The following is a 24,819-nucleotide window of genomic DNA, read 5'->3' on the forward strand; positions in this document are numbered from 1 at the left end:
CTATGTTGCTTGAACCAGAAGCAAAAGGTTGTTTGAACACTTTCCAAGAGTCTGTGTGTGTGCTTTACAGACTGGTGTTTAGACTGTCTGCTCACCTCTGACAGTTAATGGTGTGGTACTGGAGTTTCAGGAACATCAGATTTTTCTTTTTTATTTTTTCTTTTTTTTTGTGAGGAAGATCAGCCCTGAGCTAACATCCATGCTAATCCTCCTGTTTTTTTTTGCTGAGGAAGACCGGCTCTGAGCTAACATCTATTGCCAATCCTCCTCCTTTTTTTTCCTCCCCAAAGCCCCAGTAGATAGTTGTATGTCATAGTTGCACATCCTTCTAGTTGCTGTATGTGGGATGCCACCTCAGCATGGCCGGAGAAGTGGTGCATCCAGACTTTTCGAACAGGACTGTGAAGGAGGAGAGTGACGGGGACTGCTAATTTGGAGAGAGTGGTCAGGAAAGTATATTCTGAGGAGGTGACATTTGAGCAGAGGCTTGAATGAGGCAAGGGGGTGAGTCGTGCAACTATCTGGGAAGACAGCTCCAGTGCAAAGGCCCTGAGGCAGGAGCAGGCTTGGTTCATTCAAGGAATGGCAAGGAGGCCAGTGTGGCTGAAGCAGAATGAATGAGAGAGGGATTGGTAGGAGGCGACCTCAGAGAGGTAGCCAGGGACCAATTCATGAAGCGCCTTGTGGGCTTTTAGATCTCATTCCAATGGGGATCCACTCAAGGATGAGAGCAGGAGAGTAACGGGATATGATTTACCTTTAAAAAGAATACCTATTGCTGTGCAGAGAATAACTTTGGAGGGGCAAGTATGGAAGCAAGGGGACCAATTAGGCTACTGCAGCAGTCCAGGCAAGACAGGAGGGTGATGTGTTAGAGCAGGGTTTCTCATCCTTGGCACTAGGAACATTTTAGGCCAGATAATTCTTTGTTGTGAAGGCCTGTCCTGTGCATTGTAGGATGTTTAGCAGCATCTATCCAGTTGTGACAACCAAAAATCTTTCCAGAAGTTGCCAAATGCCCCCTAGGGGGCGAAATCACCCCAGTTGAGAAATGTATGTAGTAGACTGACATTATGGAGGAGGTAAGAAAAGGCTGGCCTCTGTATGTATTTTGTAGCTAAGGCTGAAAAGATTTGCTGATGGAATGGATGCTGATAGTGGGATGCAAGAAAAAGAAGACTCGAGGATGAGTTCAAGAGATAAATAAAATGTAGTCTATCCATACAATGGAATAATCCCACCTTAAAAAGGAAGGACATTCTGACACTTGCTACAACATGGGTGAACCTTGAGGACATTATGCTGAGTGAAATAAGCCAGTCACAAAAGGACAAATACTGTATGATTCCACCTATGAGGTCCCTAGGTAGTCAAATTCACAGAGACAGAAAGTAGAATGGTGATTGCCAGGTGCCAGAGGGAGGGAGAACAGGGAGTTGTTTAATGGGTACAGAGTTTTAGTTTTGGAAGAGGAGAAAGTTCTGGAGATCCATTGTGTGAATCCTGGAGATCCAACAATGTGAATATTCTTAACACTACTGAACTGTACACTTAAAAACTAATTAAGATGGTAAATTTTCTGTTACGTGTATTTTACCACAATTTAAATTAAATTAAATTTTAAAAAAATATTGCGTTAAAAAATATATATGTACAGTTTCTGGCTGGTAGGGTCTGCTTGATTCTCAGAATGTGGCAGCTGCTGCCAGAAGGTTCCTCTGGGTCCTTGGCTGTGCAGTACAAGAGCGCTTTCTCTTGGGATGTTTCTGCCTTGGCAGCCCGTAGGCTGCTTATGAAAGAAAGCACTGGTCAAATATAATGGCCTCTGGTTCTGGTCATACAAAACTCTCCTTCAACATCGGGGCTCCATTCAGCAAACAAGCTCCCACGGTTGTCTACAGAAGGGCCAAAGAAGGAAGCTTCCGTGGTTCTAAGGGGAAATGTTGGGCACTTCTCTTCTACCTTCTGGATTTCACTTCTGCGTGTTCTGCGGAACTTGAATTTTGTGACAGTGCAAATGCGTTTCACAATGTGACTTTCATTTCACAACAACGGGGTTTTGGTGGAGTCCCATTTCAGCCATCTTGTCTAGATAAACACACCAAGACAGAGTGGTGATTTGGGTACTGTTGTCAGACTGAATGAACCAAGTTTCCTGAGAATAGGGAGAGCTATTAGAAGTGCATTACGAGGGGCTGGCCGGCCGGGTGGCGCAAGCGGTTAAGTGCGTGCACTCCGCTGCGGCGGCCCAGGGTTCACCGGTGGCCCAGGGTTCACCGGTTCGGATCCTGGACGCGCACTGACGCACCACTTGTCAGGCCATGCTGTGGCGGCGTCCCATATAAAGTGGAGGAAGATGGGCATGGATGTTAGCTCAGGGCCGATCTTCCTCACACACACACACACACACACACACACACACACACAAACATTACCAGGTCTTTTCATAACTGACCAGATGGAATCGTCAAAGCATTGGACCTTTGATGCCCTCCCAGGGAGCTGAAGACAGAAGAGGTGCTCCACTCGGGAAAGGCATTCCAGAATGTGGAGCCCAGTGGAAACCCACTCACACACCAGACACCGGATTTTCCCACACTCCAGCCAAGCCCGGCAGATTCTCACACCAGGAGGAACCACTTGTCGGAATCCACTTTTCACACCTCAAGGTAATGACTTACAGTGCTAAAAATGTTTGCTTCCATTTAAAAATATTAGTCTGTTTTGTTCTTGTAAATCAGCTAAGATTTTTTTTTAAAGTTTTATTTTGAAACAATTATAGATTCACAGGAAGTTGCAAAGAAATGTATAGGGAGGTCCCATGTCCCCTTCACCTGATTTCCCCCAGTAGTTACATCTTACGTAGTGATAGTACAATATAAAAACCAGTAATATGACATTGATACAACGTGGTGTGTGTGTGGTTCTGCCCTTTTACTGTATACATAGATTCCTATAACCATCATGGCAATCAAGACAGAACTATTCTGTCACCAGGAAGATCTTTCTTGTTCTGGCCCTGTGCAGTCACACCTGCCCGCCCCTCCACAGTCCCTAAACCCTGGGCATCACTAATCTGTTCTCCATCTCTATAATTTTGTCATTTTGAGGATGTTGCATAAACGGAATCATATAGTGTGTGACCTCTTGTGATTAGCTTTTTCAGACAGCATAATGCCCTTGAGATCCATCCAATTGTTACATTTATAAATAATTTTTTCTTTTTTTTGCTGAGAAGTATTCCATGGAATGGCTGTACCATAGTTTGTTTAGCTGCTTACCTCTTGTAAGACATTTTAATTGTTTCCAGGTTTTGACTATTACAAGTAAAGCTGCTATGAACATTCATGTACAAGTTTTTGTGTGGACATAAGGTCTCGTTTCTCCAGGATAAATACCCAGGACTACAACTGCTGGGTCGTATGGTAAGTGTATGTTTAGTTTTTTAAGAAACTGCCAAACTCTTTTCCAGAGTGGCTGAACCATTTTACATTCCCATCAGCAAGATATGAGGGACCAGTTTCTCCACATCCTTGTTAGCAATTGGTTTTGTCACTATTTTTATCTTAGCCCTTCCGATAGGTGTGCGGTGATGTGTCAGCCTGGTCTTAAATTACCATCTCCCTAATGGCTACTGATGTTGAACATCTTTTCATGTGCTCATTTGCCATCCATCTCTCCCCTTTGGTGAAATATCTCTTCATGGCTTGCCCATTGTCTAATTGGAGTGTTTTGTTTTTTTAATGTTGAATTTTGAGAGTTCTTTATGTAGTCTAGATAGGAATATATCAATTAATATATGTGGTATATCCATACAGTGGAATATTACTGAGCTGTGAAAAGGAATAAGGTACTGATACGTGCTACAACATGGGTGAACCTGGAAAACTATTCTAAGTGAAAGGAGTGGGACACAAAAGGCCACATATTGTGGATTCCATTTATCTGAAATGTCCAGAATAGGCAAATCCGTAGAGACAGAAACTAGATTAGTAGTTGCCAGGGTCTGGGGAGAGGGGACTAGAGATTGACTGCGAACGGGTACCGGGTTTCTTTTGGGGTGATGGAATAGATAATGGTGATGGTTGTACAACTCTGTGAATATATTAAAAACCAACAAATTGTACCTTGAGCTTGTTCAAGCCCTCCTAGAGAGGGAGTATGGATGGAGAAGAAGGCCCAGGACTGAGCCTAAGGCTCCCTTCCACTTGCCAGTCATGCTTTGCAATGGGCAAGTAACTGGGTCTAGCCAACGAGACCTGAGGGGATGTCTGTTGGGGATTTTCTAGGAAAGTCTTCCTAGCTTTAAAAACAGGACACAGAGTGGGGATGTTCCCCCTTTTCTGGCTCTGAACATTGCCATATGCACGAGATACTCAGAATTGAGGCTGCCATCTTGAGTCACGAGGAAAGCCAGCCAAGAGGAGGAGCCACCTTGCTGATGATGGCAGTGTAGACTGACAGAAAGGACCTGGGTCCCCGATGATGTCACTCCACTGAATTAACCCATCTTGAAATGGCCTTACCTCTGGACTTCTTGTTAAGTAAGATAAAAACTCTCCTTTTTGAGTGACTTTGATTTGTGTTTTCTGTTACTTGAAGCCCAAAGCACTGTAACTGATAGAGTATCAAACACTGCTGAGATATCCAGTAAAACAAGGACACTGGTAGAAAATGTAGTTGTCCCCTGGTATCTGCTGTTCCTTCTTATGCAGTAATAGAATTCTTAGCTGGGCTATGGCCATAAGATATGAGCAGAAGGGTTGTGGTCGTGCCCCTTAAGGGAAGGAGAATGCTCTCTTTCCTCCCTTCTTTCTCTTTTCATTGGCTGTTATGGACTGAATGTGTCCCTACAAAATTCAAGTCAAATCCTTAACTCCCAATGTGACTATATATGGAAATAGGGCCTTTAAGAGGTAATAAGGTTAAATGAGGTCTTAAGGGTGGGGCTGATCCCATGGGATTAGTGTCCTTATAAGAAGAGACACCAGAGAGTGCTCTCCCCCGACATGTGAAGACACAGTAAGAAAGCAGCCATCTGCAAGCCAGGAAGAGGGTCTCACCAGGAACCAAAACATGCCAGAACCTTGATCTTGAACTTTCCAGCCTCCAGAACTGTGAGAATATAAATTTCTGTTGTTTAAGCCACATAGTCTGTGGTATTTTGTGACTCAGCTGACTGAGACTCTGGCTGAAATAGAAGCACGATGGCAGAGGCTGGAGCAGCCATCTTGGACCATGAGAAGGAAGCCCTGTGTTAGGATGGCAGAGCAACAAGAGAGAAGGCATCTGGATCTTTAGCAATTGTGAGCTGTCATACTATTTCCAGATCTCCTGCCAGGACTCGTAGGAGGATACTGTTTGGATACTTGGATATTGTTTAAGCCTCTGTTGTTTTCTGGTATTTCACTCTCTCCTCCTCCCCTCTATGGGAGGGACATACTTCCCCTGCCTCATTGATAGATAACAGGCTTGGCCATGTTAGAATGAAATATGAGCAGATGGGATGTATGTCGCGCCCAGGCAGAGGTTTTAAATGTGCCTGCATAGTTGGCTTGGTCTTTGGGGTTTCTGCCTTCCTCCACAGGAGGGGCATGCCCCAGGTAACCGCTGCTCCTTTAGCCTGGGCCCTGGAATGAGAGACACACAGAGCAGACCTGAACCGCACCCACAGCCTGAAATAGAGCCATCACAGCCAGCGTGCAGAACCATGGGAAAAAAGTAAGTGTTGCTATAAGCCATTGCCATTTGGGGCACGTTTGTTATGCATGTTAACACAGCAAAAACTATGAATATAGGTTCTCTCTGTTACAGTATCAGAGCTCATATTATAAAACAAGGAATGAAAGTTGTCCCTTGACTCTCATGACACAGAGGTGTCTGGTGAGCTCAGGGAGAGTTGCCTCAGTGGAGTAGTGAGGACAAAGGCAGACTGAGCAAGTTGAGCAGCGAGCAAGAGGTAAGGAGACAGGGCCGTGTGTGCAGGCAGCTCTTTAGAGAAGTTAGGCTGGGATGGGGAGGGGAGAGCTGGGGTAGGGCTGGAGGGCAAGTGGAGGCCAGTGGCAGCCGTGCAGACTCGCTGCTCAGATCTCCCCTGGAGATAGAACTTGCTGATGTGCCACGAGGAATGCAGTCAGCCGACAGCCTCCAGGTGTAGCACCTTCCAGATCTACTGCAGCACTGGAGCCAAAGCCACACTCTTCCTCTGCATCCCTCAGCCAGTGACGGAACGTGGTAGGGACACTAGGGCCTGGCCATTTCTACCCTAAGGACCCAACTGACACAGGTTGTAACGATTTTCTCTTGCTTGCTTTTAATGACAGAAACCAGGGTATGCTTAGAAGCCTAACATGAAAAATCCAGTTGGGAAAGAGCGGCTGAACACGGAAGAGAGAAGATGCGCAGATGGAGGGAGGGAGGTCGCTGGGAAGGCAGAGGAAGATGGGGTCTGGACCTTAGGGGAGTGGTTCCTCAGACCAGGGGAGGAGAGAGGAGGCAGGAGAAAGGAGGGATGGGTGCAGGCACAAGAGGATGTACAGGTTTGGGGGCGGGGTGATGGCAGAAATGCCATCAGAGTTTTCTTTTTCCGAGAAGTGGGAAGCAAGATCAGGCCTGAGAGGCAGGAGACAAAGTCCTGAGAGGTCCGCGGGCTGTGTCTCCGTTTTCCGCTCTTGGCTTCGGTCTTCCCACCTGCGCCATAAACAGCTCAGGCTAGACCCCTGGTCCCCAAACTTGTTTAATCCTCAGGAGCTTTTCAAAAATACACTTTTGGGGGACCCCATCCCTGAACTGCTGGATCAGAATCCCGGGGGCAGAAGTGCTGGAGGCAAGAATCTGTATATATGTGAAAAGTGCCCCCGGGGGTGATGTGGATGCACAGCCAGGTTTGGGAATCACCCTGCTGGGACTCTAAGGACCCCTCTAGCTCTGAGAGTTTCTGGTTCCAGCAGGAAGGTGCGGAATTCCAGCACTGCATTTTATGGACGCTACAAACTACAGCATAAGCCACATGCTGCTTCCAGTCCAAAAGCCCAGAAGGTACCAGAACTCAAGAGGACCACAGTAAGGCAAAATCAGAGCCCCTGCCCACGTGGAAAGCCCACTGCGCACGTTCCGGCTCCTGAGACCATGTTTCCAAAGCCCTAGGTGGGACATGGGTCAGGACGCGGTCAGGGGACTCCCCTGGGCGACAGCACTAAGGGTGGGAGCAGGGCTGTCGCAGGAGAGCAGAGATGCTTGGCTGCCTTACAAAGGGGCGGAGACCTGTCCAGGCCTTTCTGAAACCTGAGCCCTGGGTAGGGGGAAGGGGGAGGAGGGGCTGCCTGGCCCTGAGAGTCCCAGCCAGCCCCTCCGCCCCTGCAGCTCCTCCTCTGCCCGGATGCCCCTTCTCTGGGGCTGCTCCAAACCGTGCAGGCCACCTCCACTCTCCCTTTGCCTCCCTCTGCCCCTAAGGTCGGGCAGGGACAGGCTGGGGCCACCAGCCAGCTCCATGGATGGGGACTTTGCCTCTGCTTACCTTCCAGCTTTGGGAAGAAAAGAAGAAAGATCTGTATTGATTTGCACTTGGGGGATCCTTCTCCTTCCTAAACTTCTGGGGGCAGAAATAGTGATTTGACCTTGGATTGACTGTAGAAGAAGGGACAGAAAGAGCCCAGAACATTCCCCCAGGTATGAATCCTTCACTTTTGCTTGTGTGTGTGTGTGTGTGTGTGTGTGTGTGTGTGTGTGTGTCTGAGAGAGAGAGAGAGAGAGAGAGAGAGAATGACAAGTTTTCCACTGGTCAAATGTGGAATCGTTCTTGATGATCTCCTGGGCCCCTTCTGACTGCTTCATTCTATGATTCTACAGCCCTGAACTTCATTCAGTCATTCAACAAACATTTCCTGAGTACCCACCCTGTGCTACTATTGAATGAGATCTGGTCCCTGCTCTCGAGGGTCCACAGTCTAGATGAGGGGACAGTAATAATAATAACAGCTACCACATTTATGGTGGGTCAGGCACTGGGCTACACTTTTTATAAACTTCAGCTCATTTAACCTAGCAAAATGATGGTTAGAGGTAAGTGTATTACTAACCCCATTTTACAGACGAGCACAGTGAGCTTAGAGAGGTGAGCTCACACAGCTAGCAGGTGGTGGAGAGACGGTTCAGGGCAAGGGTGCACTGAGAAGGGGTGGGGAGGGAGCATGAGAGCTTTAGAGAGCCACAGTTCATGGAGAGAAGGGACCAGTTAAGCCTCATTTTGACCAAGGTCCCCAGGATGTAAGGCAGGAGCAGGCTTAGGGGCCACACCTGGAGCTGGAGATAAGGCAGGCTCCACGAGGCCCACTGAGAACTCTTGGGTCAGCTGGGACTTGAGGTCAGTGGGGGTCAGGGTCAAGGGGCCTTCTCCCTCACTCCTGGGCCAGAGTGGCAGGAGAGAGAGTGAGGGGACTTGAGGATTCCCAGCCAGGTTCCCTGGAAGCTATGTGTCCCCATACTCACACAGTGCGGCCTGACCTGACCCGAGGGGTCCAGCGTCCCAGCAGCCTGAGACGTGGGTGGCCCCAAGGCCTGGGAGGCGGGGGCAGGCCCAGATCACTATGGATCCCCTCAGCAAAGATTGGACCGTGGCTTCCCTCTCCTCACAGCTCTCAACTCCCATCTCTCAGATGTCCCCAGGTCAGGCAGAGAGAAGACAAAAGCTGATTATTCCACTGGGGGCTGTACTGGGCCCCATGAATGGGGTATTGAAAACCCTGTGCTCACATCCAGATAGGTTTTCATCTTCTCCCCAACCAGATTGTTTGTATGCCAGGACGGAGGCAAAGCCTGGGAAAGATGGGTGTGTGTGTGTGTGTCTCTGTGTGTGTGTGTGTGTGCGTGTTCAGGCTGGGAGGGGTACCCATGTCCCTGGCATCTCCCTTTCAATATATCCCAAACATAACCATCCTCTAAAACAGCCCCCCATCTCCCCGCAACCATCCAATCATCATTCACACACTCAGGATCAGACTCCTGCTAAAAGTCTGCCGGGAAGGGGACGTGGGGGTGTGTCCGGCATGCTGATTACACCGTGTGAATGTTCCCTGAGATTTATGCACTTATGATTTATGCACTGTTTGGTTTATATACATCAATCCAAAATCAAAAAAAAAAAAAAAATCTTCAAGGGCTTTCCACTCCCAAAGGGCAGAGCATTCCGAATGGTATTTACTCTCCCAGCCCTTCATTTTTGCATATTCATGAGTCATGGGAACTATATTTCCTTGATGTTTTTTCTTTAAATTTACTCATTTCTTCTGATTGAAATTAACTTTAAAGGGAAACTTTATATTGCTCCAAATAAAAAGAAAACCAGAATCCTTTGCCATAAATAGAAGGTACTATAAAAAAATAAATAAAAGAAAAGAAAAGAGGAAATGTCCATCTTCCCCTAAAATTACGTGGGTTGCTCCCAGTGGCACCAACACCAGGCTTTGGGATGTGCCACCCTGGAGGCTAAACTTGGACCCCTCAGCACAGCCTCGATCCGTCTTGGTTTGGGCCGAGATAACCCTCCCACCTCATCCCCCACCACTTGCTTTCACACACTCTTTGCTTCAACCAAACCTAACTCCTCATAAGTTTCCATCTGTGCTCCTGTCTTTCTCATCTCCCAGCTGTTGCCCCTGCTGCTGCCTCCACTCAGAATGCTGAACCCAAGGGGCATGGTCACTGCTCCCTGAAGCTCTCACTGGGCCCTTCCAGCGGGAAGAAGTGACTTGAGATCTTGAATTCCAGATGTTCCAGCTCTGACTTCTCCGGGGCCCCTTGATGGGACCATCCGAAAGGCCATCCACCAGCTGCACACACAAGGAAGCAGAGATGTGGATTGGTCCCCAGCCGGATGAGAAGAGCAGGGGGTGGAGGCTGGGAAACAGGAGCACTGCCCCTTCGCTCCTCCCTCCAGTCCTGTCCTTCCTCCTCCTCTTGCCACTGGGTGAGTCCTCTCCACCCTCTCCTGACCCTCCCCCTTTCTGGGTCTCAGTTTTCCCAGCTGTAAATTATGGTGGGAGGTGGTCTGTAAGTGAGGTGGTTTCCAACATTCTTTCCAGCTCTGACAATTGCCCAGGGTTGATGAAAGCCAAGGGTCTGAGATGGGGGAGTGGAGGGCTCTGTGCTGGAGGTGAGGGCTCAATGTACACAAAGTATGGGCAGTTAGGGGACACTGGAAATAGGGAAGGAGGGAAAAAGGGTGGGCTCACCAATGGCTATTGGAAAGGCAGCTGGTAGAACAGATGGAATCAATGACCTAGGGACTATCCTAACTTAAGAAAGAAGAAACTGGGTCTCAGTTTCTTCATCTGTAAAATGGGTACACTAGTACATGCCTCAGAGCATTGTTGTAAGGATGCTATGAGGTAATGTACGTGAAAGTGCACAAGTGAGGGGCTATTCTGGGGTTTCCAATTTCCCATGCTAGGCCAGTTTCCCTGTTTCCTCCCCACCTCTCAGGCCACGTGCTCTACCCTTTGTTTGCTGTGTGGCCTTGAGCAAGTTGCCTAACCTGACTAAACCTGAAGTTCCCCCATCTGCAAAATCCTACCTCCCTCATAAGTTGTCCTAATGATTAAGTGAGCCAGGCCACGAAAAGCAAGGAGCACAGCTCCTGGCGTATATGTACATGAGAGCTGAAGCAGAAGGACTTATATAGGTAAATCTTTTGAGGGAAATCATAATGACTCTCAAAGCCAATTTACACACTTAAGGTGGAGCTACTGAGCACCTGCTGAGTAACAGGCTCTGGGCCAAGGACCCTGGGGGACACCAAGATGAGACAGGCATGGCCCACATCACCAGGCAGAAGGCCCAGAAAGGGGCATGTATATGGTGCCCAGGAATCAGAGGAAATAGAGAGCACTTCCAGCTGAGGGCTCCAGGAAGGCTTCCCAGAGGACGGGGCTCTGTGCTGGATCTTGAAGGATCTGCAGGGCTGTAATGAGCAGGGTTAGCCAGAACTGTTCAAGCAGAGGAGATTGCAGGGTTAAAGACCTGGAGACAAGACTGATGGGAGATTAATAAATAAGGTGAGGCTGCTCAGAAGACACTAGAAGGCTTTGTAGAGAAAGCGCAGGGTCTGGGGCTCCTGCAGGAAATGGGGAGTCTTTTATGAAGTTAGCAGTGGAGCGGGGTGAGCAGATCTGTGTCTCAGGCAGATCCCTCTGGGGTGGCCCATGGACCAATGGGCAAGGGGTGAAGCTAGGAGGCCAACTGAGACAATCAGGGAAAGAGAAGATGGGGCTTCAGGGAAGCAGGGATAGTGAAGAGGACGGGTTCGATGGTGAGGACCATGGGGGGAGAGGAGGCTGTGTTCCTGGGGCCAGGCAGCCAAGGGAGGGGGCAGAGGGGCCAATGCTCTTCCTCACTCTGTTCCAGCCAGCGCCCTACAGCCCACTCCACTGCCCTTTCCAGGTAGGTGCCCCTGGCCTTCCCTCCCTCACCCAGCCCTGCCCCTCATGTACTCAGATGCTCAGACAGAGACCTCAGGGAGTAATGACTAACAGTGCTCCATTACTCTAGAGGTCCCCAAAGGGGTGGCGCCAGTCTCCCCATTCTACAGAAAGGGAGAAATAAGGCCCAGAAGGGACTGTTCCCAAGGATCCCATGGCCTCATGGCAAATTGGGCCCGGGGGGTGGATGCAAGGATGCCCGGGCAAGGCATCCAGGCAAGGATGCCTGGTGGGCATCCTGTAGGTTGGGCCCGGTGATCCCCCTGGTGCCAGCTCAACCCTCTCCACAGAGCTAAGGCTGGTGGGGGGCCCGAGCCGCTGCCGGGGGCGCCTGGAGGTCCTGCATGATGGCTCCTGGGGCAGCGTCTGCGACGATGACTGGGACGTAGTGGACGCCAATGTGGTGTGTCGTCAGCTGGGCTGTGGCTTGGCGCTGCCGGTGCCTCGGCCCCTCGCTTTTGGCCAGGGCCGAGGCCCCATCCTGCTGGACAACGTGGAGTGCCGAGGGCAGGAAGCTGCACTGAGCGAGTGCGGCAGCCGAGGCTGGGGCGTCCACAACTGCTTTCACTACGAGGACGTGGCCGTCCTGTGTGATGGTGAGCAGAGGCCTGTGACCCAGGAGGGCAGACAAACTGTGGCAGGCAGCAGGGCTGTAGGCTAGATAAATGAAGGGACTTCCCAGTGATAAGACCGTTCCATGCAGAAGACCAAGCCAGCAGCTGCACTGCATGGTGCTGGGGAAGAGCCTCAGCCTGGCTGTCAGGAGCCCTGGGCCCCAGTGGTGCTTCTGGCTCATCGTGTGATCTCTGCCGAAAACCAGCATTACTGCTTCCACGTAGGGCCTTGATTATTCCAGAAGAGCCCCCTCCCCATTTTTAAATCCAGATGATTGGGGTCAACACGGGCCATAAGATTCGCCTGGCATAGAGCCAACTCAGAAATCTCTGAGAGGCTTTAATCATAAGAGCAGCAGTTCTCGTTTTCAAGAAAATCCCTTGGAAGGCTCATTAAAACAAAGATTGTGGCCCCATCCCAGAGTTTCTGATTCTGCAGGTCCGGGGTAGGGCCTGAGAATTTGTATTTCTAGCAAGTTCTCAAGTGATGTGATGCTGCTTTAAGAACTAAAAGAAGTCAGAACTAAAAGAACCCCTCTAGAGCAAACTCCTCTAAAGCTGCTGCTCTCAGGACTCAGGTGGCCCCTCCTCCCCGCATACCCCAGGGTTCCTGGCTTTGACCCTTTGTGTGGCCAGAGGCCCTGAGGGGCAGGTACCTTAGGGGTCCATGCCCTGCCCCTCACACACCCATGGGTGTGAGGATGGAGAACAGAAAGTTCCATATATTTTCCTCCCTTCCACCCTCCTTCCTTCCCAGAATTCTTGCCCACGCAGCCCCCAACAAGGAAAGTGTTGACCAGTAAGGCACCCTCTACAAATCCCCAGAATGGGAAAGGTAAGTAAGGGCAATGTGGTGGACCACCGGGGTTTTAGGAGAGGGACCCAGGGAGGAGTCTCCCCTCCTGTCCTTTAGGCAGTAGGAAGAGAGGGATTACCGATGGGCGAGTTTGGTCATTCCCCCTCCTCACCCTGCCCTCTGCAGCCCCTCAGGCCGCTCACAGTCTGGATAGGGAAAGAGGATTCATTCCTGTGGGATGATTAAAAATAGCAAAGTTGGAGAAAGTGAGAGAGGTGGGGACAGGAGTTCAATCTAATGGTAGAGTCAGATATGCACAGAAATGCTGATAATGTAGAACAAGAAAATGAAAAGTGCCCTAAAAGAGGGACAGATAAAAAGGCAAGGAAGTCGAGAGGAGGAAGAGGGTCCTATCCATCAGAAATCAGGGAGGGCTTCAGGAGGAAGAGTTGTTGGCACTACCCCAGAAAGGTGAGAAGGCATTCATTGCAGTAGTAAACAAGGAAGCGGCATATCCTAGCCGGTTAGGAGAGCATGGACATGGGCACGGAGGGTTGGTTTTAGGCAGGAAGTGACACAGTCAAAGCCGATCTGTCCTCTGATCCCACAAACCACCCCAGTCTGAACTGTGAGGAGGCAGTGCCTTGGGGTAAGTGGGTGAGCAGCTCCTGCTGAGTTTTAGGTCCTGGGGCACCGTGCACTGTGGGTATATGGAGCGCCTGGGGCATTTTGGAAGTGTTGAGTTAGGTGCACTTTTGGAGGGGATGGGAGGCAGAGCCCTGTGGGAGATACTCCCTGCCCCCATCACCAGGTGAGGGCAGCGTGCGCCTGGTGGGGGGCGCGGGCCCGTGTCAGGGCCGAGTGGAGATCCTCCATGGCGGCCTGTGGGGCACCGTGTGCGACGATGACTGGGGGCTGCCGGACGCCGCCGTGGTCTGCCGCCAGATGGGCTGCGGGGCAGCTCTAGCCGCCACCACCAACGCCTTCTTCGGCTATGGCACGGGGCACATCCTGCTGGACAACGTGCACTGCGAGGGCGGAGAGACCCGCTTGGCGGCCTGCCTGAGCCTGGGCTGGGGCGTGCACAATTGCGGCCACCACGAGGACGCCGGCGCGCTCTGCGCAGGTGCGGGCTCCGGGGGCGGGGCGGGGCGGGGCCGGTGGGCGGTGGCTGCCTTGGTGCTTCCCAGAGCTCTTTAGGAAGGCTCCGAAATTTCTTTTAATATCTTGGTACTGCTCTAGAAAATCCCAGTACTCTTTGTGGTAAGCTCCACAGCTATGTAACACTGCAGTACTGCTCCACCAATACTCCAGAATTATCTAGCTGTACCCCAAGAATGCCTCTGGAATTTTCTAGCAATTTCTAAACACTCCTCATGGAATACTTCAGAATAAAGTAATAGTACTCTAGAATTGCCCGAGAGATATGCCAGAATTGTCTCGTTGTAGCCCCGGTATGTCACCAGAATTACCCAGCACAGCCCTCTCTAACCCTGATGCTCTTATAATAGTATTTCCCTGCACATGGCCCTCTCCCATTTTGAGAGGTTTTCTGAGCAATAGGAAGAATAGGGCCAATAAGAGCACTTCACGGATAGACTTCTTTCTACAAGATATAAAGTGCTTGCCCATGCCTCACAGCAAACCAGGGACCATCATTCCTAGTTTACAGATGGGAAAGCTGAGGCCCAGTGAGGCAGAGCCTTACCTATCCATGGTCACACAGTGAGCCCTGGCAAAGCCACGGCTAACCTTGCTGCATGGTCTCGGGCATGCCCTTTGCCCTTTCTACTCTTATTTTGTCTGTAAGATGGGGATAATGAGTCTTGTTCTGCAAGCTCCTCAGGACTGTACATGACCCTCCCTGGTAGGCAAGTCTTGTCTCTCTCTCCATCTTGTACACACACTGGGCTTCTGAGAACACTGGAGAGAAATGAAAGCATGTCTGCGAAAGCTCTGTATAAACTGTAAAGTGTACACCTGTGCAGCACAAGTAAATTACAACCACTGTCAAAGTGGGCAGACCTCCTTGGACCCCAGCTGGGGCTGAGCCCCCAGCTCTGGAAGTAAAATCTGTTGTCTTCTCCAGGGAGACCTTCCTGTCTTCCCCTGGCAGCCCAAGGCTGACCAGGAACCAGAACCTGGGCCTCTGACTCTGCTCCCCTCTCCTCCTGTAGTTCTGGGGCCCCCGACTTCCACAGCACTGCCACCCTTGGCCACAAGAGAGGACTGGGCCTGGCACACAGAGCCAGAGGGTAAGGCGACTGGAAGGGTAGGGGCCAAGTGGGAGCTGGGAATTGGGAAGGCTGTTCTGGACCCACAGGAACGGGACTCCTGACTAGCAGACCAGGGCTTTTGGCCAGATGCTAAAGATGTGGGTGAAAGAATGAGCAGATGGAGCAAGGATGAAATCCAGAGCTCTGAAAAATTTAGCACTGTGGGAGGAGATAGTAAAAGATTTCTTCAAGGCTCTGAAGTAAAATTTGGGTTGGTGCTGAGATTGGAAATTGAGAGGCCTTGTGACAGGGTTAGATAAAGGTTGAATGAAGGAATTAGGGCTGTAACTATCATTGGGATTGAAATTAGGATAATGCCTGGAAATAGGATTCAGTTCATTCCAATCCTTTCCTGAGGACCACACCAATCAACACGGTGACTCTAGGATTGAGGCTCAGTGTGGGGTACAGTTGGATCTCAGGAGGCGCCCCTGTGCTCTGCTGCAGGCCGGCAGGCCTCCTTGTCCCCTTCAAACGCTCTAGATGCCCTGTCTCCGCAGCTACAGGAGTTGGTGCCCTGCCTTCCAGGGAGACGGCACTGTTCACCACACCCGCCTGGGCCGCGGGTAAGAAAAGTAAGTGGCAGAGCCAGGGTTCCGTGGGGGGGTGGGAGAGGGTGGGGCCGGGACTTTGCCCGGGAGCCGGCGGCCCCACCACAGCCCTTCTGGCCGCCGGCCTGTGCTCCCCGTAGGCGGGCGGCTGCGGCTGGTGGGCGGCCCGAGCCCGTGCCGCGGCCGCGTGGAGGTGATGTACGCCGGGGGCTGGGGCACCGTGTGCGACGATGACTGGGACTTCGCGGATGCGCGAGTGGCCTGCCGAGAGGCGGGCTGCGGGACTGCGCTGGGCGCCACGGGCCTTGGCCACTTCGGCTACGGCCGCGGCCCTGTGCTGCTGGACAACGTGGGCTGCGCTGGCACGGAGGCCCGCCTGAGTGACTGCTTCCACCTGGGCTGGGGCCAGCACAACTGCGGCCACCACGAAGATGCCGGCGCGCTCTGCTCAGGTAAGGCCCGGGCGGTAGCGCCCATAGACGCGCACTGCAGCGCGGGCGGGGTAAGGCAGAATCTGAGAAATGGGCGTGGCCCTGCGTCGGCAGGGACTGCAGCGCGGGCGGTGTCCGCCGTGAAATGGGCGGGGCCGCGCGCAGGCGCGTACTGCGGCGTGGGCGGGGCAAGGCAGGCTCTGAGGAATGGGCGGGGCCGCTCGTGAGGGCTCTCTGCGGCAGTGTGTTGATAGCGGGGCCGGAGAGGGCGCGCACTGCGCAGAGAGAGGCGGAACCCGACCATGGACGCGCTGTGCGGCTGCGCAGCATGGGCGGGGCCGGGAAGGGAGCGCCCTCTGCAGTGAGAGAGTAGGGCCGGGCCTGGGGAGGGCGCGCGCTCTGCTGCAGTGAGGGGCAGGGCCCGAGGGGAGAGAGCGAAGGCCAGGAATAAAATCTGAAAGTCTGTGAAGGGCGGGGCCGGGGGGCTATTGCTCTGCTGAGTCAAGGACGCGCAGAGCTCTAGTAAGAGAGCGAGTTGATCATCTTTCGGGGAGCAAGCGTCTGACGTTTCGGAGGAATCAATGGAAAGGGATGTTTGCAGAGTCTGACACATTTTTAAATCCTTGTGTTCACTGCTTGGTGTGGGAATTTATATCTTCACCCTCGTTTGCTGCCCCGGCCCACAAAAGGGTAGGCTAAAAAGGGTTCTGCACTGGGTCCCAGGGTGAATCCCCTGGGATCATTTCTGATCCCAGGGCCAGGCAGCAGTTCTCCCTCAGGGTCCTGTGAAGTCCTCTCTGTCCCTAGATCAGGCTTCCCTTGCGAGGGTAGGAGGTGAACTGGCCTCAAGCAACATGTTTCCCAATGTGACAGCCACCTCTTTTTCTTTGTCTTGCTGAGCCAGGCCCGGAGGAGCTAGGACTGCAAGTCCAGCAGGACGGTTCTGAGACTACCCAGGTGCCCACTCCTCGGCCCAGGGATGGTAGGTGCCCACAGCCCCCAAGAGGAAGGTAGAGGCATTGGGATAGGAAGGACCAGCACTGGGGGAGGTCACAGCTTGAGGTAACACAGCTCACCAGATTGGCACCAGATCCGGGAACCTTTGTCCTTTTATGCTGGTCTCAGGTATCGTCAATAGGGGTATGGTGTCCAGAAAGAGGGAGGTGGGTTTTAAGCTCAAGCCATCTAGAGATTTTAGAGATGGGACCAAAATGAGGGAATGGGGCTTCTGTCCTGAGGAGAGAAATGAAAGAATTCACCCTTTAACCCGGGAAGTCCAAGGGGTGAGGGGACATGATGACCTTCAGGAGACACAATCACAGTCTCCAGAGAGCAGACCTAGGGCTGAGGTTTTGGAATTATGAACAGAGGACTGAGGAGAGAGCAGACATGAAGCACCCAGCATGCACATAGCATCCCACAAAAGCTTTTACATGTTCTTTCAGTCCTGAGACTGAATCTGGACTGATGCCAATCCTATTTTAATCTTATTTGTCTGCCCTCGTCCAGTGGCTCCCAGGGCAGTGCTGTGTCCCAGACCACCACCCTTTGCCTCCTCTATCTACCCCTTCCCTGGCCTAGCTTGGGAGTGGTCTGGCATGGGCCAGCCCCTTCCAGCCCCTGGCCTTGTCGCCCCACAGGGCATCTACGTCTGGCCAACGGAGCTCACCAATGCGAGGGGCGTGTAGAGCTTTTCCTAGGGCAGCGGTGGGGCACTGTTTGCGATGATGCTTGGGACCTGCGGGCAGCGGGTGTCCTGTGCCGCCAGCTGGGCTGTGGCCAGGCCCTGGCAGCCCCTGGCGAGGCTCACTTTGGCCCAGGCCGAGGCCCTATACTCCTGGACAATGTCAAGTGTCGTGGGGACGAGAGCGCCCTTCTGCTCTGCTCTCATATCCGCTGGGATGCCCACAACTGTGACCACAGCGAGGATGCCAGTGTCCAGTGCCAGCTATTGTGACCCAGCCTGCTCTGCAGACCACCTTTTCTGGGAGCCTACTGTGGCCTGCCTCTTTTCCTCCAGGAAGCCCTCCTCCTATGACAACTGCAGTTCACTCAGCCCTTCCCTCCCTTGCCTGGGAGAGAGGCTGCTCAGACAGCATGGTCCTGCATGGGGGAGCCTGGCTCTACCCCATCCACTTACTGTGTGACCTCACCTGTCATCAACTATCATGGGTCCGATTCGATGAAAGCTCCCACTGTCTGCTCAGCGAAAACAGAAAATGGGGGAAGGGAATGACTCCTAATTCTCCTCTTTAGTGGGGCTTCTGTTACAGAATTCCGACCCTGCCTTCCTAGACCTCGGTCCAGGATGTTTAGGAGCTCTCTGTAAATGGGGTATCTCCCTTCCCCCCACCCATCTTGGGATCCCCAAGAAGAGGGAAGGCAGGAGAGGCCTACAGCTCTTACCTTGGACTGCCTGGGCCTGCAGAAGAACCTAGGTCGTTGCCCTGGCCTGCTCCATGAGGGCCCAGACTCAGATGGTGCTTGGCTGGACAAGGGGACTGGAGGGGCCAAGACAGGGACAGCGGCCCCTCCCTGCAGCTAGAACAACATGTCTGATTTATGCTGCCCCCACCACAGAGCCTCCACTTTGCGGTAGCAAAGAACCCTGGGGGCCTGTAGCCACCCGTTTATAGGTGCCAAGTCAATAAACCATTGTTCCCCCTGTCTTTTAACTGAGGTCAGTGTTTGGGCACAAGTGCATTGTTTGTGGCAGCAGGAAAGACTCTGATTAGGACTCTCTGGAGGAAACCAGCTTGGGGATGCAGGGCGGTTCAAGAGCATCATCAGAGAGCTCTCAGCAGGCCCACACATCCTGGAAATGCTGACTCACGATGTCAGGCCTGGAAGGCCCCTAGAGGGTCCCCTAGCCCATCCCCGATTTCCTTTGGCATATAGAGAAATCTTGGTTCTGCAAAAGGAAGGGGTCTGCTCAAGGTCACATAGCAAGGCGGGGGAGTCACTAGAAGAGAAAAGTCGATTGGAGGCAGAAAGGGATTTGAGGGAGAGCAAAGCAGCCTTGGGCCTTCCCCCTGGGCTGCTCTTGGGGTATCTCACCTGGAGCTCCAGGGGTAGAGAGAAGTAGGGGATCCTGCCAGAGCCTTCCTCAGCCCCAGGGTGGGGGACTTGCCAGCAGCAACTGTCCCAGTCAAGCCTCTGCCCTCCGGGTCCAGCACACAGGCTCTATATTAATTTCCTATAGCTGCTGTACCAAATTACCACAAGTTTAGTGGCTTAAAAACAACACAAACTTACTATCCTACAGTTCTTGAGGTCACTAGTCTGAAATGGGTCCTGGGCTAAATTCAAGGTGTTGGTGGGGCGGTTCCTTCTGGAGGATCTAGGAGAGAATCCATTTCCTTACCTTTTCCATCTTCTAGAGGCTGCCAGCATTCCGTGCCTGCCCAGGACCTCCTTCCAGCCAGCAATTGCATCACTTTGACCGCTGCTTCCATTATCTCATCTCCTTTTCTGACTCTTCTGCCTCCCTCTTCCATCCTCTAAGGCCCCTTGTGATTATATTAGGCCCACCTGGATAATCCAGGATAATCTCCCCATCTCAAGGTCCTTAACTTAATCACACCTGCAAAATCTCTTTAGCCGTGAAAGGTAACATATTCACGAGCTCCAGGATTAGGCTGTGGACATCTTTGGGGGGCCATTATTCTGCCTCCCACAGGCTGCAAGCCTGGGTCCTGGTTCCCAGCCAAGGAGTGAGGCAGACACTTCAGCTTTGAACTCCATCAGCTCTTGGCAGTAATGGCTTTGTCTCCATTTATCAGAGAGCTCTCTGAGATCCACTGTGTCACTGGAGGGAGGAGGACTGGAGGAATGAAAGGAATGAAATTTCTTAAGAATTCAGGGAGTTGGAGCAGAGGGACAGGGTCGCTCTAGCCACCCTGCAGCCCCCAAATTTGAATGCAGCACACTCAGATTCTGCTTAGACCGTGGTCATAGCCACTCCGGCCACACCCGCATTTGAGTGTGCCTCTCCATTGTCGTGAGAAGTATCACAGCTTCCCCTTTCCCCTCTAAACAAAGTGTTTTCATCAACAGTCTCTCAATTAACCCAGATAGCAGCCCTGCGAGGGAAGTGTTATCATCCCTTTTTACAGACAGAGAAAACTGAGGCTCAGAGAGAGGAAATGACTTGGCCAAGTTTGCACAGTGGACCCAGGACAAGAACCTAAGATTCCTGATGCTCATGAATACTGGTCGCCAATATGCGCAGTTCTTCCTCTTCCTGGCACATGGTAGATTTGCACTTCCCTGCCCTCTTGAAGTGAGGCATGGCCCTATGACATGCTTTGGCCAATGAAATGTGAGTGGAAGTCTCCCCCTAGGCAGAAGCCTTCAAGGACCTGAGCACAATTTGCCAAGTTCCCTTGCTTTGGGGTGACCAGTGAGGTTCCAAATGGTGGAGACTCCACCAACCTGTGTCCCAGAGTGAGGGCCGCCTGGAGCACAGCCTCCATTGACTGAAGATGCACATATAGAGTGAGGGAGAAATACATCTTTGTTGTTGTAAACTACCGAGATTGGGGGTTGTTTATCAGAGCAGCCTCACCCAGCCCATCCTGACCTAGGCTCTCCGGCTCCTCAATTGTTCTCTGCCCTGTGGGGTTTACCTGAAACCTGTTTTCCAGGCAGTTATTAGGGCTGGTTCTGCTCACTGTTTTACTGAGCACATTTGGTGTTGCATGTGCCAGGGTCTACTGGGGTTGGGACTGGTCTACTGAGATAAATACGACAGGGCTTTTAGCCTTGAGAAACTCATAGAAAAATCCAGTGCTGGGCCGGCCCCGTGGCTTAGCGGTTGAGTGCGCGCGCTCCGCTGCTGGCGGCCCACCCGGTTCGGATCCCGGGCGCGCACCGAGGCACTGCTTCTCTGGCCATGCTGAGGCCGTGTCCCACATACAGCAACTAGAAGGATGTGCAGCCATGACATACAACTATCTACTGGGGCTTTGGGGGAAAAATAAATTAATTAATTAATTTAAAAAAAAAAAGAAAAATCCAGTGCTGATTTGAGTGCCCTGCGCTCTCCTGAAACTCATCCTGTCCCACTCAGAACTTTGTCACCTTCCCCTAAACCTGGGTTTCCCTGTTTAGTAAGTAGCACTACTGACCACTAGCTTAAGCTGGAAACCTGAGTATTATCTCCAACAATCCCCACCCCCCAAAAACTAATCACTAAATCCTATGATTCCATCTCCCAGGCCCTGCTGGAATTTGTCCCCTTCTCTCCATCCCCACATTTCTGACCATGGCTTCATCACTGTCTTCCTGTCTCTAACCCATTCCCCATATCACAAGAAAAGTGAATTGCCTAATGTTTGCAAATCTGATGGTGCCACGCCCCTGCTCAAACCCCTTCCACGGCTCCCCAGTGCTCTTCCTCAACTCCTTAGCTCAGTTTACAAGGTCCTGCACAGCCTGGCTCTGCCTGTGTTTTCAGCATCATCCCTCACCACTTGCTGCCAGCATCTAGCCAGGCTGAACTACTTTTAATTCCTCTAATGTCTGGGCTTTCTTCCCACCAGGCCTCTGCACATACTGTTCTCTCTGCCTGGAATATGCATCACCCTCTTCCCTCCTTCCCTTTAGTCAACTCTTATTTAGCCTCACATCTCAGCTTTCATTTTCTCCAGAAGGCCTTCGCTGATACCACCCCCTCCCTGTCTGGACTAGGAGCCCGCATCACACCCTGTACCTCCCCAGAGACAGCACTCACCCCTGCATCTCAGCAGACTGGTGACTTGGCCGTATCTTCCATTAGCCCAGGGGGCCTTTGAGGGTTGGGTCTGGGTCTGTTGTGCCCAACTTTGTGCACAGGACCTCACACACAGAAGGTGCTCAAATCATATTTGTCAAGTGAATGGAGGATATGAGCAAATACTTCTGGAGCACCTGTATGCTGGGCCTGGGCTCGGGCTGCAGAGCACGAAGAGATCTAGACCAGGTTCCTATTTGCATGGCACAGAGATGATCTTCAAGAGAAGATCTATGATAAGCTGTTGAGCCAATCAATAGTGAAGAGAGTTTGAGCTAGGGATTGGTGCTATAAAGAACATAAAGCAGGGTGTTGTGGTAGGGAGTGGGTGGTCAGGGAAGGCCTCTGAGGAGGTGAGGCTTGAGCTGGGCCTGAGTAGTGAGAGGGAGCTGGCCATGAACGTTTTTGGCCACGAAAAGGTTTGGGGAGGACTATTCCAGGTCCATCAGTGCAGATTTAGCCTGGCCTGCAGAAGGACCAGTGAGAAGGGCATTGTGATTGGAGCAAAGAGGAACGTGCTAAGAGATGAGTCAGAAAAGCTGGTAAGGGCCATACCACCCAGGGCTTTCTAGGCCGCAGGGGGAGTTTTATTCTAAGAGTGATGAGAATCCATTGGAAAGTGAGTGATATAGGTGCCCCAGATGTCAGCGTCTTGAATATCTCCCCCCTCCTTGAAGGAGGTGAACTTGAAGGAGGTTGAACTTGCTGAGTGCACCTTACGTCTTCAGATTTAATTAAAAGGACCCAGCCAGGTATCTCCCATTCAAGTAAGTATACCCAGCATCCCTACCAAAAACCTCAGGAATTCTTAGGGAGTGTAGATTCTGCTGAGTATCCCTGACTCCTGCTGATTTGTGAATCTCCCATCTGCTTTTGCCTCCTCCATGACTTCTTTTTCCTGTTCACTGACTAAGCCCTTCACTCTTGAAGTTCCACTAACTTCAGGCTGTGCGTGTAGCACACTTGGCTGATGATTTGCAGCAAGGACCCAACAAACAACTTAAAATTGAAAATTAGATACCCTGTTTTTATTTTTATTTTTTTTATTTTTTTGTGAGGAAGATCAGCCCTGAGCTAACATCCATGCTAATCCTCCTCTTTTTGCTGAGGAAGACCGGCTCTGAGCTAACATCTATTGCCAATCCTCCTCCTTTTTTTTTTTCCCCCAAAGCCCTAGTAGATAGTTGTATGTCATAGTTGCACATCCTTCTAGCTGCTGTATGTGGGACGCGGCCTCAGCATGGCCGGAGAAGCGGTGCGTGGGTGTGCGCCCGGGATCCAAACCCGGGCCACCAGTAGTGGAGCGCGCGCGCTTAACTGCTAAGCCACCGGGCCGGCCTAGATACCCTGTTTTTAGAATCCACCCCCCCCAAAGCCCCAGTAGATAGCTGTATGTCATAGCTGCACATCCCTCTAGTTGCCATATGTGGGACGCGGCCTCAGCATGGCCGGACAAGCGGCGCATCGGTGCGCGCCTGGGATCCGAACCCGGGCCGCCAGCAGCAGAGCGCGCGCACCCAAACGCTAAGCCATGGGGCCGGCCCAGATACCCTGTTTTTAAAAAGCCCTTGTGTATATTCACATACACCACCACCACCATCACTATCACCACACACATACATATTACCAGGTAATTTTCACTCATTTTCTCTTCTCCAGCCCTTACAGCCTACCCCAATGCTGGGACTCTCCCTCTCTCCTGTAACCTCCTTCCTTCTCCTCCCTTCTTTGCAAGCCCTCTGACTCCCACATTTTTGTTCGTTGCTTTTTTTTTTTTAATAACAGCTTTTTTGAGATAATTCACATACCGTAAAGTTCATCCTTTTAAAATGTACAATTCAGTGGTTTTTAGTATATTCACAGGTTGTGCAACCATCACCACAATCTAATTCCAGAACATTTCATCACACACCCCGCAAAAAAAAAATCATACTCATTAACAGTTACTCCCCATTCTCCCTCCCCCCAGCCCCTAGCAACCACTAATCTACTTTCTATCTCTATGGATTTGCCTATTCTAGACATTTCATAGACATGGAATCATGCAATGTGTAGCCATTTGTATCTGTCTTCTATCACTTAGCATAACGTTTTCAAGGTTCATCTGCATTGTAGCAGGTATCAGTACTTCATTCCTTTTTATGGTGAAGTAATATTCCTTTGTATGGGCTTACCAAATTGTGTTTATCCAGTCAACGGACACTTGGGCTGTTTCCACCTTTTGGCTATAATGAGTAATGCTCCTATCAACATTTGTGTACAAGTATCTGTTTGAGAATCTGTTTTCATTTCTCTCAGGGATATACCCAGGAGTGGAATTGCTGGATAATATGGTAATTCTATGGTTAACATTGAGGAACTGCCAAACTGTTTTCCACAGTGGTTGTAGCATTTTACATTCCCACTTGCAATGCACAAGGGTTCCAATTTTCCACATCCTTACGAACTCTTGTTATCCCCTCCCTCCCTTTAAAAAAAAATTCTAGGGGCTGCCTGGTGGCATAGTGGTTAAGTTCGCATGTTCCACTTCGGCTGCTTGGGGTTTGAGGGTTCGGATGCTGGGCACGGACCTACACTGTTCATCAAGCCATGCTGTGGCGGCGTCCCACATACAAAATAGAGGAAGGTTGGCTCAGATGTTAGCTTTGGGACAATCTTCCTCAAGCAAAAAGAGAAAGATTGGCAACAGATGTTAGTTAGCTCAGGGCCAATCTTCCTGACACACACACACACACACACACACACACACACACACAAAATTCTAGCCATCCTAGTGGTTGTGAAGCGTTATCTCCTGGTTTGGTTTGTGTTTCCCTAATGACTAATTATACTGAGTATAATTAATTCTTGTTCTTATTGGCTATTTGATATCTTCTGCGGAGAAATGTCTATCAAGTCCTTTGC

General features: G+C 51.2%; 1 protein-coding gene across 8 annotated transcripts in view; it reads left to right on the top strand.

Moving 5' to 3' along the window:
- The first annotated feature begins 2,078 nt into the window (after nt 1-2,078).
- SSC4D (scavenger receptor cysteine rich family member with 4 domains) overlaps nt 2,079-24,819 on the top strand; it is a 37,222-nt gene continuing 14,481 nt past the window's right edge. Inside the window, exons 1-14 of one of the 8 annotated variants that reach the window (XM_087417711.1) lie at nt 2,079-2,669; nt 3,311-3,425; nt 5,588-7,146; nt 7,524-7,668; nt 9,645-9,964; nt 11,401-11,436; nt 11,765-12,070; nt 12,846-12,923; nt 13,696-14,010; nt 15,062-15,139; nt 15,661-15,735; nt 15,852-16,163; nt 17,047-17,124; nt 17,783-18,345. In XM_087417711.1, coding sequence (XP_087273837.1) covers nt 9,799-9,964; nt 11,401-11,436; nt 11,765-12,070; nt 12,846-12,923; nt 13,696-14,010; nt 15,062-15,139; nt 15,661-15,735; nt 15,852-16,163; nt 17,047-17,124; nt 17,783-18,099 — 1,761 coding nt within the window. In that variant the 5' untranslated portion in view covers nt 2,079-2,669; nt 3,311-3,425; nt 5,588-7,146; nt 7,524-7,668; nt 9,645-9,798 and the 3' untranslated portion in view covers nt 18,100-18,345. Of the gene's footprint in view, nt 2,670-3,310; nt 3,426-5,587; nt 7,147-7,231; nt 7,669-9,644; nt 9,965-11,400; nt 11,437-11,764; nt 12,071-12,845; nt 12,924-13,695; nt 14,011-15,061; nt 15,140-15,660; nt 15,736-15,851; nt 16,164-17,046; nt 17,125-17,782; nt 18,346-24,819 lie in introns of those variants that run through there. The other 7 variants (XM_087417710.1, XM_087417712.1, XM_004442171.3 and 4 more) reach the window with 7 other exon arrangements.

The sequence above is a fragment of the Ceratotherium simum genome, chromosome 26, assembly GCF_057802395.1.
Source record: "Ceratotherium simum simum isolate JZ-2026a chromosome 26, ASM5780239v1, whole genome shotgun sequence".
Classification (NCBI taxonomy): domain Eukaryota; kingdom Metazoa; phylum Chordata; class Mammalia; order Perissodactyla; family Rhinocerotidae; genus Ceratotherium; species Ceratotherium simum.